Raw genomic sequence first — 17832 nt, 5'->3', positions numbered from 1 at the left:
CAATTTACCAAAATACCCCCAGAAGTCAAACTAGTCAACCCTCGGTCAAAATCAATGTTAATGGTCCAGGTCAACAATCCATGTTGACCTAACTCGCCAAGTGCAGCTCACTGACTCGTCGAGTCCTTCCAGAACTCGAGAAGTCATGAAACCCCGAGTTGACTCATCGAATTTCTAGACAACTCGTTGAGTCCATGCATGTTCACATGTCGAGGAAATCCTAACTGACTCGTCGAGTCATCTTGCTGACTCGTCGAGTTCATGTAGAACCTTTAACGACTAATCTTAATCGGACTCGTCGAGTTGGCCATGCAACTCGTCAAGTCGCTTCAGTCCTTTCTCCATTAAGATGATTTTAAGCAACCCCAAAGCTCCATATTGCAGATCTAAGCCCCTACGGCATACTTCCTACGTAAAGTTGCAAACTTTACATACATACAAGGTGTTAAAGGACAAAATAAAGCTAAAGAAGAAATTCTAGGTGGGGAAATGCATTATCTTGCTAAAGGCTAAAGCTTTATGATTATAAGGTCCAAGATAAGCTTAGATATGAAGTTGCAACTTCAGATCATGCTTTATACCTGAAATAAATCATCAATCATGCTAGAATGGCCCTAATCTCAAGCATGATGATATGTAGCTAGAAAGGAGCTCAAGGTAACGACTTGTTACCTTCAAGTGATGCTAAAAATGTAGTAAAGTTCAGATCTTCAATTGTTCCTTGCTCTAAGCTTCTTGATCTTCAAGCTCTTTCACCAAGATCCACCTTCCAAGCTTAAAAACACACAAATATGGAGAGAAAACACGATTTAGGGTTTTTGAGCTCAAAGGGGGCTGTAAGGGAGGATAAGGGAGGCTAATGACCCTTTAAATAGGGTGCAAAACCCCAAAAATTAGAATTTCATCCTCCATCTCCAACTCATCGAGTCGTGTCATTCAACTTGTCGAGTTGGTCACTTAAAACACGTGGCCAAATCCTACACCGACACACTGTGACTCTATTTCGACCAAATACCCTCTATCTTCCTCCCTTTCCCGCTTTTCAGTCCACCTGATAAAGTAAAAGAACACCCATCGCTCCTCCAATGCGTGTGCAATCCGTCATCGACAAACACAGCTCTGTCGACCCCATCCCACACCGATGAAGCTCACCGTGGTGCTTTCTTTTTCCAAAGAGAAATACACAACAAAAAGGAAGAAAAGGAAAGGTAGAGAAGAATGATGAATTTGGTGAAAACCTGTGATGCAAGTCATTACCTCTCAAAGCCTGAGAGGCAACCTATCCATCTTCTCCAAGTATTTGTGATTTAGGGGTTAGTACGATTGATTCCTCTTTTCCTTTGTGTTCATATTAAGTTTATTGATCGACTATGGCTATTGAACCCTAACCCTCATTCTTTCAGTCGATTTGCTTCTTCTTCTTTTGATTTAAATCAATATGGCTTAAAATTTGTTATTTTATTTTTTTGTAGGCTTTAAAGAATTCCAGGTGATCTGAAGAAGTCAGGATCACTGTTATCGACAATAATCGAGAACGGAGGTGTGAATGGGTTAGCAAGGTGTTGATGAATTTATCAATTGAAACCCTAATTTCTTTTATGTTTTCAACATTTCAGTCAGAATCAGATTCCTCTTCTTTGTTGGCATCGTCTTCTTCTTATCTTTTCGTCGCTTCATTCAGGTTACATACTCCTTGATTTTCTATCATTTTTTATTTGCCTTTCTACTACGTTTAATACAACCTTTGTTTTGTTGATGTGTGATATTTTTGTGGTGTTCTTCCTCTAATGTTGTGTGGTTCTATTTCTATATCTGGTAGAAAGGGGAAATGTCTTCTTCTTCTCTTTGTCGTTAATGTAGGTCAATATTCATTTCGGTATGTTTTCTCCCTTCTTCTTCTTCTTCTTTGATTGTGCATCTGCCTTTACAGGTATTACTTTTTTCATCGACTTCTATATCTTGTGCAAAATGCCTGTGAGTTGTCTGTAAGGTACTTAGGTCATTTTCTGTAAATTATTACTGATGATTTTGATTTTTTATGTTATTGCCATTGCATATGTTTTGTCTGATGTTGTTGCATGTGTACTGTCATTGTTAATAAAAGATCAATATTCAATGATTTGCACATATTTTTTTCAAAAAGATTGTTTTGTTTTGCCTTCTATAAATGACTTTAACCTTTTGATGTCGCTTTGTCAAAAGATGAGTGCTTTTAGGGATTTTCCCCCCTATTGGCTTGCATATATTTTGTCTGATCGGATCGGATTACCTATGTAGTTGCATAGCTAAAAATGCAATGATCTTTGAATAACTTCTATTAATTTCATTTTAAAAAGTTGTTTTCCGTTCTTTTTTACAAATGAGAAAGGAGTTTTGATGTCAAATATCTCCATATATATTTTAATTTTGTTTTAAAAGGTTATTATTATTATTATTTTTTCAGATTATCATTTGAATTGCATGGTACCCTTTGCTTCAAATTCTGTATGTCTTCATGTTAGCTCTACTTCAATAATCACTGAGATCCTGGATAGAAATGCCCTTCAATGAATTGCTTTTGACTTTTCTTCTAGAGTAGATTTCCAGATAACCGCAGACAAAAATAAATATTATCCAGGTGCTTTCCAAACTCCCATTACATAACATGCACAAGTATAACATACTAACATTTAAACATGGTTCTAGATTTCATTGGCATTTTCAAAAAAATGAAGTTCGCACCTCATCGTTGCCAGATAACTTTACATCGACATTAATTTCACGGTGTTGTTCCTCTGGGTTTGCGATGTGTTTGTGATTATTGATTTTGGTCGTTATTGTTTTGGTTTAGACTTTTGCACGCCAAGTATTCGTTGTTTATTAAATATTTTTGGGAATGACAGGGAGTTATAACAAAGGATGTGGTCCATCTTAGAAAAGCCATTGGTGCACCAGGGATGGCTCTTCAGTTTGGTACTAAATTTTTTTACTTAATTTCCATAATTTATTTTTATAAAATATTCATTAATATATATTTTTTTACAAATAGGTTTCGGAAGTGATTCAACAAACCCTCATCTGCCTGCATTCATGAGCAAAATCAGGTTGTGTATACTGGAACTCACGATAATGACACGGTGATCTTGATTTTCTTATCATCAAATACCAAAAATAGCATTGTACATTCCTATAATTATATATTAGAAATGATTTTTAACTTTTTTTTTGTTATAGATACGAGGTTGGTGGGATATCTTGTAGCAAGAAGAAAAATGCAATGCGAGTGAGTGTTTTTAAGTTTCAACACGGCAATCTTATATAATTATTTCCGGACAATAATCTTGACATTTATTTATTTATGTATTTCAGGTGCTTAATTATTTATCGATTTCCGTGGATGTATGATACTTCATGGGCTTTAATACTGGCTGCACTCTCTGACCTGATGACCTACCCACTTTGTATTTTCTTTAACTGGTCTTTGTTTTTTTTTTTTTAATTATGGAGTGGTTATTTAAAACAGTTAACCATGCTGAATATGTAATTGCAGGGACAATAATCATTTCATCAACTACTTTTTTTCCTAAATTTCTATATAAGACCTATCCTGAATATGTAATTGCACGGACAATAATCATTTCATCAACTACTTTCTTTCCTAAATTTCTATATAAGACCTATCCAAAAATCTCCAGTATTTTAAATAGATCTTCATCAATATAATGGTATGTTGCAGTACATATACAACCTGAAGAAAAAAAAATGAGTCAGCGCCAACGGGTGCGCATGATTCCCATTTAGTTATGATAGAAAAGAACATAATTGAATGCTTACCTCATCCTAATAGTAGTAGGTTTTATTACTTATTTCCTAGAGGCTCCTGGCTATGTATTCTTTTGGAGTCAAGAAGGTAACCTTTTAATTGTGCTCCCAATTTCAGTTTCATACCTGCTAAACCAAACCAAACACAATCAATGTTATTTAATACGAATATATAAGATTAATAAAATTTTGAATTACTATATTGCTGCATTTACATTTCCAATCGAATGATTTATCGTATCATGGATTCTAGACAAAGTCTACAAATGAGTGGAATCACAAGTGTTGTGATTTTTTAGCTTACTTAGCTTTAAGATCGAATTCATGGGATGAGATACAACATCAATATGTACAATATCATGTTGCTTTTGCAGACACATCACCATAATATACCTTGAGGTAAACGTTTTTGCTGATAAATATACCTCTCATACACAATCATATCCTTTTGAAGAGAGGTGTTGACAGCTAACAACAGTAAGCATAGCATAGACCATGTTTTAACGAAGTTACCCCTTTGAAACGCTCTTCATATACGTTATAGTCAAAGAAGGTTGCAGTCTTTGATAATTTTGCAACTTTAATTTCATTTTACTTTTCGAGGAAAATGACTCAGGAGGGTAACCAGCTGTTGAGTTTGTTATCATTTGGTCCCTTTCCTTTTTTTTTTTTGTACTCAATATACCATCGAACTTGTTGTTTATGTTCACCATAACCCTTTGACCGACTATCACAGGTCAAAAGCCGGTCAAAAGGGTTATGGTGAACACAAACAACAAGTTCAATGGTATATTGAATACAAAAAAAAGGGACCAAATGAGTACAAACGCAAAAGTTAATTACTCTCAATAGTCATTTTCCCAAAAATAAATAGAAATAAAGACGGACGGACGGAGGGAAGGAAGGGAGATGATATTTAATTTTTGAAGATTAAATGAGAGCTATATAAAAACGATATAAACTCTTAAGCTTTTATATAATTAGGTAAAAAACAAATAAAAACTTATAATTTTGAACAATGTAAGAAATTTTTATGATAATATTTTATAATGGATAGTGTTATTTTTATTTGTGTTTTTCACATATCCATTTAAAAAAATGTATTCACTTTATTTTATTAGTGATTCTCTCTTTAATTAAAATAAAATGTATGAAAGGTAAATCATATTATTTTTAAATGGACGAATAAAAACCATAAACGAAAATATCAGTCCATTTTATAATCAAACACTTGTATACATACTAGCATTTTGAAGACTCGTTTTAAAAAACACACAAAAACGTAATTTTTTTTAAGTGAGTATATATGCATATTTTTCAAATGTATATATACACGTAAAATATATAAGAACATTAAAAAAGTGGTTAAAAAAGTTGTTAATTTGTGTATTTTTGTTTTTCACGAAACGTTTTCATATCTAGATATTTATAGTGTTTTTATGAGAAATCTCCGGTAAACTCCCAGTTTAGTCAAGGTTTATGAAAAAATCTCAAACCAAATTTTATTTATAGAAAAATACAAAATACCGACTAAAACTTCGAAAAAAAAATCATTTTTGTCCAGTTTCTTATATTTAGATAGTATTAGGCATGAAAATTTCACTTAACCCGTTGGGGAACCGGGTTGACTCGCCTCAATCGGGTCAGGTATTGCCCGCAAAAACATATACCGAGTATGGTACCGGGAATCCCCATTATGCTAAAATCGGGGATGGGGTCAGGGGCGGGTATACCAATCTATAACCCACCCCACCCCAGCTAATTTGATCAGTGGCGGACGCACGATTTATATATATATATATATATATATATATATATATATATATATATATATATATATATATATAATTTAGTGAATATAAATTAAAGCTACTAAGAATGAATTGATTTGTACTAGACCATCAAAGACATGGTCCTTATAAATTATGTTTCAAATTCCAAGAGTTATTAAATATTCACCTTGTTTGATGGTATGTATATCAATCATCACTTCTCATTTTGATGCGTGTTTGACTTTATGATTGATATAAATACAATCCAATTTATGGTCTTTATGTTTTTTGATCACTTATTAAACCTTTTTTTTTTACATAAGTTGAGTTTATTATCTTTATAGATCGATGATGCGTTGGGTAAAAGCCCAAAAGTTAAAAGGAAGGGGATTCGTTTCCCTGCATCTATCGGGGATAGAGATGATGATGAGGACGAGGTTAGACACTTGGGGATGGGGATATGGATGATCAACCCTGCCTCATTTCCATCCCTAGCTAGTATCCTGTCTTTTTGGTTAATTTGGTCAAAATACTATAATTTTTTTGAAGATTATCTTATTTTCAACCAAAAGGTAGATTATTGGGACTTTTTAAAAGATTAACCTTCAATTAATATATATTATTATTAACAAATCGTTTATAAACGTAACATCAATTTTTTTTTATTATAAACAAAATAAATGCAATTGTTACTAATTTCTAAGAATATAAATGTGGACTAGGTACTTTTCTTATTGCTTGCTTACAATTTTAAACTCTTTATGTTCTTCCTATTCATCGATGTAGAAGTCATGGTGAGAGGCACTATGTGGTTGTACCTCTTACCTAAGTATCACCCAACCTCCACACCTTATCTGGTACCAACAATTGGCTAACATACATTTATCGAGAGTTAGAAAATGAAATTACCAACAACTATATTTTCTTTGTTGATGATAAAAATGATATGTTACATTTATAAATGATTTGTTAATGAATTAAAAGGTTGTAGAAAACGTGTGATGTTAGCTAGTCGGTAGACTGATGTTAAGAGATTAACTGAGGGACCAATATTGTTAATTAGTTGAATTTTAGAAAATTAAATATGAGTAATATCATAACAAAGTTCGTAAACACCATTAATATCATAACAAAATAGGTTAATACGATTAATACAACGCTAATAATTCATCAAATAGTTTTTATTGAGATAAAACTTTTTCAAAGTATTAAAATTTCATCGTTTGCTACTGCTTTGCTCATTTTGTAGGCAATGATTAATGATAGGCGCCTTCTGGTTGACCAAGTAGCGGTTGGGGACTAATCGAAGATTAATTGAGATTTAGTTGAGATTTTTAGAAAACTGATAAATAATATGCATTATTTTAAGAGTAATCGTCAAAAAAAATCCCAATTTTGGTTATTGATTAAAAATATGGTAATCTTCAACAAAGTCTCAATATTTTGACCAAATTAACGAAAAAGGATGCGCTACAGACAAAATCTGCAAAAGGACCAAAAAAGATTTTTACAAAAGCCAATATTTTATGTTTTTCTGTATGTAAAAAGTTAGTTTGAAACTACTTCATAAACTAGACAAAAATGTTAAAAGTTTACTAGAGACATCCATGTTTTTATCAATCAGGAAAAAATGAGCTTGAAGCCTTGAGGTTTAGGTTCTTTTGGGGGATCAGACTCAGATGGTTGGAAAATCCCTTGGGTTAAATGAGATTTGGTGTTGGCCTCAAACGAAAAGGGTGGGTTGGGCATCAACAACTTAGGAAGTTTTAACTATGCGTTGTTGCAAAAGTGGAGATGGAGATATCTAAATGAAAGATACATTCTTTGTGGCGTCTTGGAGTCTTAATAGTGATGGGGAGTTTGTAATTATTGAGTTTCGTCAAAAATTAGATGATTTCTTTCTTCTGAGTGATCATAATGTGACGAGATGGAAAGAGTTTGTTCCTCGTAAAGTTAGTCTTTTTATATGGTGTCTTTACTTGGATCGTCTCCCAGTTCGTTGCAAATTGCTTGATAAAGGTATAGATGTGTCTTCCACTCTTTGTCTAGTTTGTTCCAATGAGCTAGAAGATATCATTCGTTTATTTTGTGACGTGTGAAGTTGTAACGCGCACATAGAATGTTATATTTAGATGGCTCGATTGTAACATCCATCTCTCAGGTATTCGTTTTATGAGTATTGAAGATATGGTGGGTCTCAAAGTAAAATCCGCAGTCGATCAATATATATATATATATATATATATATATATATATATATATATATATATATATGTTAGAAATGGTACATCAGGCAACTTGAAGAAATGAAATTCAAAGTTAAATCAAAGTCAAGTTCAAGTCGAAATCAAGAAACAAGAAAGTTAAATCTAAATAGTTGATCAAGACAAAGAAGATGTGTGATATAATGACATAGATCCCTCAATAGTGAAATCATATGGATAAGCTTGGATTTTCTGTCCTTAATGGAGCTTACCGCGTTTACTCGACGAGTTCGGAAAAAAAAGAGGGGTTGGTCAAGTTAAGTTTTTATAAATGAATTTTCGTGAAATTATTTTTAAAAATACATCGCTTTCACAAATTTAATTTGGCGTAAAAATTCTTTTCTCAAGCTTGGTTTCACTTATTAAATATGAATTCTGAATCTGCAATAAAAGTATTGAGACTATTTTCTAGGTAGTGATTTTATTAGAGTTTCCTCGTTGTGAAATCTGATTTTATTAGAGTTTCCTCGTTGTGAAATCTGATCATGTGAAGAAAAAAAGAGTGATGTATTTTAGTTTTCTTTTATTTTATTCTAAATTCTTTTTAGGTTATCTACAACATTTGTATGAAAGACTTTGGTTGGATCACAACACTTGTTTGTCTGTGTGACTTGCATTAAAGACCATGGTTGGGTCATTGTAGAAAGGTTACGGCTGAGCTATAGTTTGGAAGTGATTATAACGTTCACGTAGGGTTGAAATACACTCTTAGGGTTGGGCCCACTGATATGTATGGTGCGTAGTATTTTGGGGAACTCACTAAATTTTGTGCTTACTTCTTTGTGGTTTAAATATTTAAGGTACTTCTGGTTCCAAAGGGAATGACTCAACGTGATCGCACTGCATCCCCTGGAGTTTATTCCTTCATTATCTGTTTTTATTTACTCTGATATTTGGAATACATTTAAACATTGGTTGGATTTTGAACAAATGATTGTATGGTTTTTGGTGGTTTGAAAATGAAAATTTTACTAGTATTATTGGGACGTTACATCGGTGTTGATAATCGATTGGTGTCGTCGATGTTTGACTTGGCTTCTTGGTTGGATTCATCGTGGAATTGATTGTTAATACAACTTGTTACGTCATATGGATTTTTAGGAATGATAAATCTTTTGTGGGGAAAAAATATTGTAAGCAATCTTCCTTTGATTCTATTAGAGAGTTTTCGTTCATTTGGAGTAAGAGTAGGAATCGTAAAATCATTCTTTCTTGGATTGACTTGTTAAAAAAACCCACTCAATGCCTTTTCTATATAATTTTCAACTTCTTCTTGCTCTAGTGTCTTGCTAGAGTTGTTTTTTTATTTTTTCTAACGTTATGTTACTCTTCAAAAAATAATTATTAGGAAAAAAATTCTTTAGTACTTATTCATAATTTGAGTTATGAGCCTATATAATTAACCTTTTAAAATAAATATTTGGATCGAAAAAACTAATTATCTAAACTTTTAAATACTTCCAAATTAATATTTTGAAGTTTGATGTTGTTAAGACTAGTAGGTATGAATGACACCTTTTATATATATATATATATATATATATATATATATATATATATATATATATATATATATATATATATATATATATAGTTTTTCAGTTTTCATATCATGTATCATATATAATTTATAATGTAACATCCATACAAATTCACAAAAATTTTAAACTTTTTCAAACATCCAAGAACCACAATTTATTACAAATTGTTTTCAAAATAGTTTACCATCAGAGTAATCCCAGAAATTATGACATAAAACACGAGGAGGTGTACGGTCAAGCCTTCGCCTTCCAGTGATCATCCAAAGTACCTGAAATAAATTCCACAACTGTAAGCCAAAGCTTAGTGAGTTCCCCCAAAATACTGATACATACAAATAATACACATAATAACAACATGTAATGGGTCCATAGCTCTACAGACTGGATTACCCATGAGCATACAGTATGAGTCTAGCATGCCCTCCCTGGGCCTCAACACATAGCTGGCTTGCTCTCGAGCCTACAACATAAGTCTTTCTTGCCCTCGGGCCCACAACTTATGTCTAGTTTTCTCCCTCAGTCCTCGGACTGGAATATAAATGATTAGCCCTCAGTACGAGTTTGGCATGCCCTGTCCGACCCTCAGCTCGTATCTGGAATGCTTATGAGTTCTCAATATGAGTCTGGCATGCCCTCCCTGGCCCTCAGCTCATATCTAGCATACTCCAAGGTTTGTTGGCTACCGCACGGAGCAATACAACCTCAACCCAACCCACATAACATGTCAACATGTAACAAACAAATACACATACAGATAATCAGACAGTATCACATGTATTCCTACGAGATCTACCAGACCAGTATATCAAACTTGCATGTATATCTAATTCATACTCAACATATCAATAACTACTGGGATATCAATCCAATGGGCCAGCATTGGTTCTTTCGACCCAAGAGTATAGTGAGGAAGACTCACCTCACAAGTAGCGCTGAGCTGACAAGATCCAACTCTCAAATCACAGCTCCAAACTCAACAACCTACAACCACTATGAGGCTAATTTCATCAAATTCTTGAAATACCCAAAATACCCTCAAGGTCAAACTTGGTCAAAGTCAAAGTCAACAGTCAAGGTCAGTAGTCCATGTTGACCCAACTCGTTGAGTGCATCTATTGACTCGTCGAGTTCCTTCAGAACTTAGAAAACCGCGAAAAACCGAGTCAACTCGTCGGGTCGTCAAGACAACTCTTCGAGTTCGTATAGTGTCCATAAGATTAAGGAAACCCTGAGCCAACTAGCCGAATTGGCAGAGCAACTCATTGAGTTTTCCTTGTCTTAACTCATTCATCCATCTCCCAAGCGATTCCAATGCTCCAAACTATAGATCTGATCCCCTAGGTTTGGGATACCACGTAAAGTTGTTAACTTTACGTCCATGCATAGCATCAAAGGGGCTAAAACACTCAAAGATAGCTTCATAAGGGGTTTAGGGCACGGAGGAGGGCCAAGTCTTGATAAAGATGGCAACTTTATATCAAAAGAGGCCATGAAACGTCCATATCTGAAGTCATAACGATATGACATGCTTAAATCCAATAATGGCTCCAATATAAGCTAGTAATGACCATAAACTCTCAAATGAAGAGATCTAGAAATTAAATGACCAAAATATCAACTTTATACCTCAAAATTCTTGCCACAACAGAGTAAACACCAGATCTACAGCCTCTCCATTAAGTATACTTCTTCAAGCTTCTTGTACCTTCCAAAAGAGCACCAAAATTTACCCTCCAAGCTCACACACACACATACAATGAAGGTAAAAGCACGAACTAGGGGTTTTCTCTGGATAAGTAGGTGATGAGGGAGGCCAATAATGATGTGAAAACCAGCAAATTTGAGTCAGATCAAGTCTAAATAGTTGTCATGTACAAGAGAATTCACAATGAAAAATTGGTTACAATAGATCCTATAAGGGTATTGTTTGTATAATTACATGTATACCTTAAAATTGATATTCATAATATACAATTGATAGTCAACATGAATTATCAAGAAGTTCGAAATCTCAAATTTGCATTTAAGGTGTTTAAGTTAGACCAAAAAGCCTTAAGTCAAGAAGCCTCGTAACCGAGAACATCCACCACCTCGGACCAAAAACCTTGCATCAAGGGGTTCTCGGCTGGCACTGAGAACCTTAGTTCTCGGCCTCCATGGACTGAAATCACCCCTAATCTTGGTGACACTAAGCACCGAAAACCTCCTCCTCGAAATTAGGGATCTCGGTTGGGTGGGAAAATCGAAGAGTTGACCTATTGATTTAACCTCCCAACTTTACACCCTTTTACCCCCAAGTCTCCATGCTAGGCATGTAAATAACCAACAAATAACAATGAAATCACCCCCCCTCCCTTCTCTATTTATACCTTCGGCCTAGAGGTCTCTCTTCACCCCCAAAAGATCATTTTTCTTTCACTCTTCATCTCTTTCTCTAAAAAACGAGACAAGGTCCTTAAGAACTCCCCTTCCTCGTGTGATCCTTGGATTATTGGGTAAGTATTTCGTAATACCTTGGTGTTTTATACATTTTTATGGTAGTTTCATCATCCTCACACACATTTTCATGTGCTAAATCTTTAGGATACCAACATCTCCAAAGAGGTTCATCAACTCCATCCAAGACCCTAGGCTCGAAATCTTCATCTCATCACTTCAAACTATCCATAAAATCCACTCAATATGAGTTCATACCCCCACTTTTTCAAGATTTTTATGTTTTAGGGGGGGGGGGGGGGGAATACAAGTTAAAAATTTGTTTATTATACATATATTTGAGTGATTTGTCTAAATGTCGAATTACAAGTTACTATATGCACAAGATATCCTTATCACTAGTCATTCTAGAAATATTTATGATATTTCCTTTAAGAATGCCAAACTACAAAACAAACACATTATATGAAGTTATGGTTGTAAAACTACATGATTTTAGGATTTTTCTATAAAAAGGTAGTTTTCCAATAAAATGTATATTTTGTAGTCTTTATACAATTTTGGTGGGTCATAACTCCAAAGTGTTATGTTTGACTATATATGTTGGGCACAAGATGACAACTTTATATTTATATAAAAGATTATATAAATAGTTTCAACAAACAAACAAAATAAACTATAATGGATATAGTTGGTAGTCATAATACTATATTATCAGGTGTAATAGTTAAATGATTATTTAAAGACATAATTATTTTATTTACAAGCAAAAAGAGTTTTCATTACATGTAAATCGACTGATATAACTTTGTGAGACAATTAGCTTCACAGTACCTACCAAAGTACACATTAAAGTCCTGATTTATAACCAAAGTCTGTTGTAGGGAGAACGTGACACTTATATACATACATACATATATATATATATATATATATATATATATATATATATATATACATACATACATACAAGATTGACAACTCCACGCCTAAATTTTTAGCTACAGTTAGACCGGTAGGTCTGGGGTGACAAATGTCATAATAGTTCCAACGCCCGAAGCATGTCGTTCAGGCCACTAGTCGTTTTAGTATGGTTATAATAACTCACATAGGGTATTAACAACATATTTGATTTACGGGGTAACATAAAAGGTGTTTTATATAAAGATAAAACTTCATTACTTTCATTACTAGTCTTGGTACTCAAGACTTATAACTTATATTTAAGAAAATATTAAATTTTCTGGAAGTATACACTATCATTTTCACGAAACATCACAAACACTTTTCATACAAAATGCTTATGAACTCACCAACTTAATTGTTGACACTTTTCAAAATCACTTGTATTCTCAGGAACTCAATAATAGATAATCACAAGAAATTTGGAGGATGGAATGTCGTCATATCATTTCCTTCATTTTTGTCACATGCTTCAGTTGTCATGTAAACAATATTTGAACACTATGTGATCTTACTAAACATTCAATGTAGTGGTTGTGATGCTATGTTTCATTTATATTCAATTTGTTATGATACTGTATATGAAGTCATCCTCCCCCGAACATTTCCAGTGTTCCGGTTCGGGGGTGTGACAAATGAGAGTTAAGGCCTTTAAATAGGGTGCAAACCCTAAAAATTAGGGTTTTCATATTCAGCCTTCAACTCGTCGAGTTGGGGCCTTCCAACTCGTTGAGTAGACATTGAAGATACGGGGTATTAAATACCCTACATGACGAGTTGGAGCCTTCCAAATTGTTGAGTTGCCCTGCAAATATAAATATATAAAACTTTAAATTCATACCTTCAGATTGAGATGTTACATATAAGGTTATCTCTACACCATTCCATATTTATTCGGAAATACCCACCACACCACCGCACTACTTTATTATTAATTTTTGGAATTAAATGTACATATAATTAAATTTAATGAAATTAAATGAAGAAACATGTTTGTCATGTGGCCATCTCGATTGAGTTTTGGTCCTCCACCGAGTTTTGCAAGGTGTTGCCATCTCTACATTTTAGGGCGGTGTTCGAATCTTCTCCATTACATGAAGAAATACCATCTCGACCTCCTTAGAGTATCATTATATACCCATGCCATATAGCTTAACTAACAAAAGTTAGGTGATATTTCATAGGGTGACTTTCACGTATACCCTTGTTAAACTTCATAATGTCGGATTTGTCCAACCTAAAATCTGAATATCATATTTACCCTTCTTACCTTTTAAAATATCGTATTTGCCTAAAATTAATTTTTAGACATTTTTTAAAATCTTTTAATAGATTTCATATTTTATAATCATTTTAATACTTTAAAAAAAGCTAATTGACCAAACTGTCGGTCAATATTAAAACCGTTTTGCCATAAATTAGATTGACCTAATTACCCCGAGTATCCTCACCAATATTGAATGATTAATCTCACTTTGTGAACAACAACTTATTGAATGAAAATTTACTCATCAACCACTGCTCCATCAATGTTTGAATCAGAGTCTTATTCGGTGAATGGTCATTCAAAATTGAAAGCGACTAAATCACTACATACGGAATTTGAGGTTTCTGAAGAAAAGAAAAAACATACAGGTTTATTGTTTGGTGGGATAAGTTCACGGGGTAAAAAGAAACAATAAGGTTAAACCAAGGGTTCAAAAGTATCTCGTCATGGTCATGTAGTTGACCAAAGGGGCCGAGTTAAACTGGCTCCTGACTTGCTTGATTCAGGGTCAAGTCAATCGAGTGGTGTGAGAGTAACTCTTCATCAATGGTGGATCCATTTAAACAACTTGAAGGTCTTCTTTTGGATGCAAGACATAAAGGTACTGCTTTTATGTCTATCAATTCAGATACCTGTATATGTGGACAAAATTAGAATCATGGAAGCTTTAATGTTACTCATGGGTCGAGTAACTTGGAATAACAGAGTGGGTCTAACAAATGGTTCGAATCTAAAAAAAACTTTGGGAAAGGATGAACTTGTTAGGTAAATGGGTGTAACCCAACAATCCAAAATCTTAATGTATTTAAAAATTTGTTTCACCATGTGGTGTTCGTTTTGGATAATTAAAGGAATATATGTGAGGAACAACTGCATCATAAGACCATCTCCAACCCATCTCCATTTCCCCCCATAAATGGAGTAAAAAAATGGAGTAAATAGTGTTTCATCTCCAACCCTACTCCATTTTCTACCTTATTTTTTTACCCCAAAAAGTATATTCTTGGAATATTCCATTTTTATAACTTATATATATTATCAAATACACCATCTACTAATTAAACTCTATATTTATGATTAATTAATATAAACTAGTATATAACATTATATTATAAATATTAAATATTGTATTTAAATTATTATTAATAGATTAAATAAACTAGAAATGTATAAAATAAAAATGAGAGAGACTAAAATTGACAACCAAACTTCACCTCTATTTTTGGAGATATGAATAGTATTCCCCCATATATGGGGGAATACTATTCATATTTCCAAAAATGGGGGTGAAAAATGGGGTAGGATTGGAGAAGAATGAGAGAAGAAATGAGGGAATAAATGAAGTTTAGGGGTGGGTTGGAGATGCCCTAAGTATTTAATCAAAATTATGGCAAAAGGGTTTTAATATTGAAGGGTAATTTTGCCATTTAGTAAATTAAAATAATTATAAAATATAAAAAATGATTAAACGATTTTAGAAAATGTTTAAAAATTAAATTTGGATAAATACCATATTTTACAAATTAAAAAAAGATAAATATAATATTTAAATTTTAGATTGACCAAATATGATATAATAAAGCTTAGGTTGGATGACATGTTGTAGTTTGCAATCTCTAATATTTTTATTGAATTGATTGTAACTTTTTTTTTTACTGAATTGACAATGTCCATTATATTTAATAGGGAAAATGACTTGTCAGGGTAATTATTTTTTCGTATCGTTTACTTTAAGACATTTTTTATACATATTTGACCATTTAACTTGTTAAACATGTTCATATATTACATTTTTCATCTACTATATGAACACCTTTAAAAGTTAAATGGTCAATTTTGTATAAAACTATTGCATAAATGTGAACATTTTTTTTTTTTTTTAATTTCTTAAAATTTTTTTACATTATTATTATGATATGTTTTTTCTTATATGTTTTTATAATAAAATATTTAAACTTTGCTTATAATTTTTTTTAAACTTTTTTTTAATTATTTCATATAATTATAATACAAGTGCTTTTAAGTCAAATATTTTCTAAATATTTTAATTTTTTCTTACAAGTTTTTAATTTTTATTTAAACATTTTCATATTTTTTTTTATAAATTTCATACAATTATTTCTAAACTTTCTTTTACAACATTTTTAAAGTGTTTTACTAATTTTGTATGACAATTTAATATTTTGTATAACATTTTAAAATACATTCGTTAAATAATAAATTAAAACATTGTATTAAAAATATTAAAAGTTTATAAACTTCTAATTAAAAAGTTGTAATAATTTTAAAACATTTCAACTATTTAGATTTTTTTTGTTTTTTTTATGTGCTATGTAATATTTTCTTTTTACATTTTTAAAAGATCCTTCATACTTATTGTTATATATTTAATTTATTAATTTTATTGTTATTGTTACTTTACAAATATTCTATATGCTTAAAAACAAAAGAATATATATATATATATATATATATATATATATATATATATATATATATATATATATATATATATATATATATAAACAAAAGAATATATGATTAAAAACAAAAGAATTGATCAATAGTTAATTAATATTTAGGAAATTATGAATATTTTAAAAATAATGTTAGAAAAAAAAATAATACAAACAAATATGAAAAATAAAATCACTATTCAAAGGGGAAAATGATTTATCATGGTAATTAGCTTTTCGTTTTGTTCACATTTAAGCAATTTCTGTTTTTTTTACACATTTGACAATTTAATTTATTAAATGTGTTAACATGTTACCATCATTATTGAGATATCTAGTGATAAGGATAATATGTAAACAAATATAACAACATAAATAGCCAAATATGGAAAAAAAGAGGTTTTTTATAAGTACCCCCATTATTTTCCAATCCCACCCCTGATTTGATTTTTTGTCTTTTGTTGTTGTTTTTTTTTCCTATTTTGTTTTTTTATTGTTTTTAATTCTTTTTTAATTATTATTATTATTATTATTATTATTATTATTATTTCGCACAAATTTTTAACATTCGAACGACATTATAAATTCGAACGACTATATAAAATCGGTTTTAATTTTTTTTATATTATTATTATTATTATTATTATTATTATTATTAATTTCGAACAGCATTTTATAAACCAGACAATATAAATTCGAACGATTATATAAAATCGAAACAAAAGCAAAGTTTATCTTTATTAATTACGGATATTAATTGGTACGGTATTATAATTACGTAGTGTGTTATACGGATTGAAAACATTTAATCGAACACTATATAATGTTTTCTGCGTAGTAATTAATAGGAACAAACTTTGCTTTTGTTCAAATTTTATATAACCAATTATTTTATTTCGAAATTTATAACAATAATAATAATAATAATAATATTTAAATATAAAAAATATTCAAAAACTGATTTTATATAGCCATTCGAATTTATAATGTCTATAAATTCGTCCGAATTTTAAAATTTGGTGCGAAATTTATGACAATAATAATAATGATATTAAATAATAATAATAATAATAATAATAATAACAATATAATAATATATAATAACTTGTGTTAAAAAAATGATAATATAAATCAAATATCATAAATTTGATTTGATTGATTTTCAAAGGATAAATATAAATAAGGAACCCAAAAAAACTTCATAAGCTATTTTCCCTATTTAATATTTATTCTAATCAATCTTTTAAACTAGTAAAATAAAAATGCAAATCACTGAAGACACGTGTCACAATCGTGCAACTCCTTGCCTACAACACTTCCCTTTATGGCTTT

The 17832-nt window shown here is 31.4% G+C and overlaps 1 protein-coding gene across 2 annotated transcripts; it reads left to right on the top strand.

Annotated features, from left to right (window-relative positions):
- The first annotated feature begins 1016 nt into the window (after positions 1-1016).
- LOC145033723 (uncharacterized) lies at positions 1017-4173 on the top strand. 2 transcript variants are annotated; one of them, XM_078982278.1, is made up of 8 exons: positions 1017-1313; positions 1473-1540; positions 1617-1876; positions 2883-2952; positions 3029-3116; positions 3214-3258; positions 3349-3440; positions 3530-4173. In XM_078982278.1, the coding sequence occupies exons 4-8, from the start codon at positions 2937-2939 to the stop codon at positions 3700-3702; spliced, it is 414 nt and encodes a 137-aa protein (XP_078838404.1). In that variant the 5' UTR covers positions 1017-1313; positions 1473-1540; positions 1617-1876; positions 2883-2936; the 3' UTR covers positions 3703-4173. The 2 variants fall into 2 exon arrangements, with proteins under 2 accessions (XP_078838404.1, XP_078838405.1); XM_078982279.1 differs by having other exon boundaries at positions 1020-1313; positions 1617-2952; positions 3349-3424; positions 3530-4171.
- The last annotated feature ends 13659 nt before the right edge of the window (positions 4174-17832 follow it).

This window comes from Lactuca saligna, chromosome 3, assembly GCF_052625555.1.
Source record: "Lactuca saligna cultivar CGN05327 chromosome 3, ASM5262555v1, whole genome shotgun sequence".
NCBI classification, from domain to species: Eukaryota; Viridiplantae; Streptophyta; class Magnoliopsida; order Asterales; family Asteraceae; genus Lactuca; species Lactuca saligna.
This window is presented reverse-complemented; position numbering and strand designations above follow the sequence as displayed.

What these genes read in the sequence shown, in the direction of transcription:
- LOC145033723 (XM_078982278.1), top strand. An exon ending in GAACTCACGATAATGACACG is followed by an intron (nt 3,117 to 3,213) that starts GTGATCTTGATT and finishes TTTTTGTTATAG; the next exon opens with ATACGAGGTTGGTGGGATAT. An exon ending in AGCAAGAAGAAAAATGCAAT is followed by an intron (nt 3,259 to 3,348) that starts GCGAGTGAGTGT and finishes TATGTATTTCAG; the next exon opens with GTGCTTAATTATTTATCGAT.